General features: G+C 40.9%; 1 protein-coding gene and 1 long non-coding RNA gene across 4 annotated transcripts in view; one reads left to right on the top strand and one right to left on the bottom strand.

The window, feature by feature from the left end:
* The window catches only part of LOC135093883 (protein turtle-like), a 178,294-nt gene that overhangs the window by 5,497 nt on the left and 170,297 nt on the right, over positions 1-2,500 (bottom strand). For all 3 annotated transcript variants that reach the window (XM_063993514.1, XM_063993512.1, XM_063993513.1), the window contains one exon: positions 1,209-1,521. In XM_063993514.1, the coding sequence (XP_063849584.1) occupies positions 1,331-1,521 (191 nt within the window). In that variant the 3' untranslated portion in view covers positions 1,209-1,330. The remainder of the gene's footprint in view (positions 1-1,208; positions 1,522-2,500) is intronic.
* The window catches only part of LOC135093897 (uncharacterized), a 72,785-nt gene that overhangs the window by 40,779 nt on the left and 29,506 nt on the right, over positions 1-2,500 (top strand). The window lies entirely within an intron of this gene.

Below are 2,500 nucleotides of genomic sequence, written 5' to 3'. Positions count from 1 at the left end.
AATATGTATAGAAATAAGAAGGATTTAAAATTAATCTCTCTTCTTTGTGTATAAAATTTGCTTCACGTGTAATAAAAGTGATAAGAAAAGAAAATAGAGGAAAATAAATTAGATACATGGAAAGAAAGAAAGCTGAAAAAAAACAGGAAAAAAAGAATGAACAAGGAACAAGAAAAGATGAGAAATAAAGACGATTTGTAAAGAAGAAAGAAGAAAAGAAGAAGAAGAAAAGAAAAATATTGTTTATACTCTCTCTCTCTCTCTCTCTCTCTCTCTCTCTCTCTCTCTCTCTCTCTCTCTCTCTCTCTCTCTCTCTCTCTCCATATTTAAAAAGCGCATCGGATCATAAACAGTGGACTCTTTATGTAAACTCTTCAGGTGGACGTGTTTAATGGACTTTAAATGGGGAAGTTTAAATCACCTCTCGCTTCCTCCTCCTCCTCCTCCCCCTACGTACCCCCCTACCCCCTGTCCCCCTCCCCCTCTCTCTCTCTCCCCTTCACTGTACATCATACATCGTTCAGCTCATTCAGTGTATTGATCCCGTGACAATTCATCTTTATTTGTCTCATAGTTATAAAGTTTAACACTGCCTGCTGCCTCTCTCTCCCCCTCTCTCTCTCTCTCTCTCTGTTTGCTGAGGTTATCGTTCATTCCCATTGGCTTTCGTTCACTTGCTTCCTCCCTCCCAGTCCTGCAGTGAAGGCTCTGTACGATGTGTTATGAAACGATTTGTAGCGAGTGAAGCTTTATAGAAATGTTAATGCAGAGTTTGTTTAAAAAAATGAAAGGGTGAAAAAAAAAAGTTATTTGAGGAGATGAATAGGATTAGAAAAAGGGGATTATGTAGAGAGAGAGAGAGAGAGAGAGAGAGAGAGAGAGAGAGAGAGAGAGAGGTGTGGAACTGTGATGGTCGACTTGAATTGAAATTAAATAAAAAAGGTTGAAAAATTAGATTAGAACAGGAAAGGAAAAAAAAAATACAGTAAGAAATGAATATATATTGAACTGGTGGCCGAGAAAATGCAAGACTGGCGGAAAAAAAAAAAAAAATGATGCACTCCTCAATTTTGAACGAAATGCTTTGAAGTGAAACCGTAAATAAAAAAAAAACAATGGAATGAAAGAAAAGTACAGGATGGAGTGTGAAAAATTATGATAAACGTGAATTAAATTAGTTTCTTTTGCTGATAAGAAAGAAAACGAACCTTTGGAAGTGCTGACGTCAGAGATCACGTGACCAACTCGATCCTTCATCCCGTTTTCTACCACGACCACTTTCTTCTTCTTCCCGCCGCCACCACCCTGCTTCCCGTTTTCTTCCTTGACTTTACCCTCGTTTTCTTCGTTTTCTGGGGGGACTTCGCTGTTCCGGAGGTGGGTGGGGAGGACGGGGGTGGCCAGAGATATTTTTCCGCCATCTTGTGAGTATGATGAGTATAAAGATGAGAGTGAGAAAAACTCCCACAATGCTTAGGAAAATGATGATGAGCGGGGAATACAGCAGGGACTTGTTCTCGCCTGAAAATGATGAATATTGTTAGTGAAAGTGACCGGGAGAGGCAGTGGGAGTGTGAAAGTGATGGGAGAGGGAATTTAATGATGTGGAAATAGCTAGGAAAGTGATGGGGAGGGAAAATGACAGGAATATGAGTGAAAGTGACGGAAGAAGAGAGTGGGAAGGTGGGAAATACGACGAAACGGAGGGAAGGTGACGGGGGAAAGTGGCTGAGAGTGAGATGTGAAAGAGAAAGGAAAATGACAGGGAAGGAACGGGGAAATCGATAAAAAAGTGAGATGAAAGTGAAAAAAGAAATAAAAATGATGAGAAAGGAAAATGAGAAAAAGAAAAATGAGTGAAAATGAAAAGCGAATGAACGAAGTATTGATATAAGAGAGAGAGAGAGAGAGAGAGAGAGAGAGAGAGAGAGAGAGAGAGAGAGAGAGAGAGAGAGAGAGAGAGAGAGAGAGAGAGAGAGAGAGAGAGAGAGAGAGAGAGAGAGAAAAGCACACACACGGAGAATCATTAAACAACTTCATACTCTCTCTAAACACACACACACACACACACACACACACACACACACACACACACACACACACACACACACACACACACACACACACACACACACACACACAATACATAAAACCGAGGAAGGTCTGTTTTTTAAGCCTATTGGAATATTTATCACCTGTAATAATGAGGTTTAATGAGGTAATTAATTCAGGTAATATTTACAGGTGCTCTTCTCACCTGTCTGGGTGTAGTGATACCTGAGTTACCTGTGTCTTCATTGCCTGCCAGGTGTGATCACGAGAGAGAGAGAGAGAGAGAGAGAGAGAGAGAGAGAGAGAGAGAGAGAGAGAGAGAGAGAGAGAGAGAGAGAGAGAGATTTTAGTCTGTCAAATTTTCCTCCTCCTCCTCCTTCTCCTTTTCCTTCTTCTCCTCCTTCTCCTTCTCCTCCTCTTCCACCTCCTCTTCCTCCTCTTATTTCGC

This window comes from Scylla paramamosain, chromosome 44 (assembly GCF_035594125.1).
Source record: "Scylla paramamosain isolate STU-SP2022 chromosome 44, ASM3559412v1, whole genome shotgun sequence".
Taxonomy (NCBI): Eukaryota; Metazoa; Arthropoda; class Malacostraca; order Decapoda; family Portunidae; genus Scylla; species Scylla paramamosain.
The sequence above is the reverse complement of the archived record's forward strand: the minus strand, read 5'-3'. Positions and strand labels throughout refer to the sequence as shown.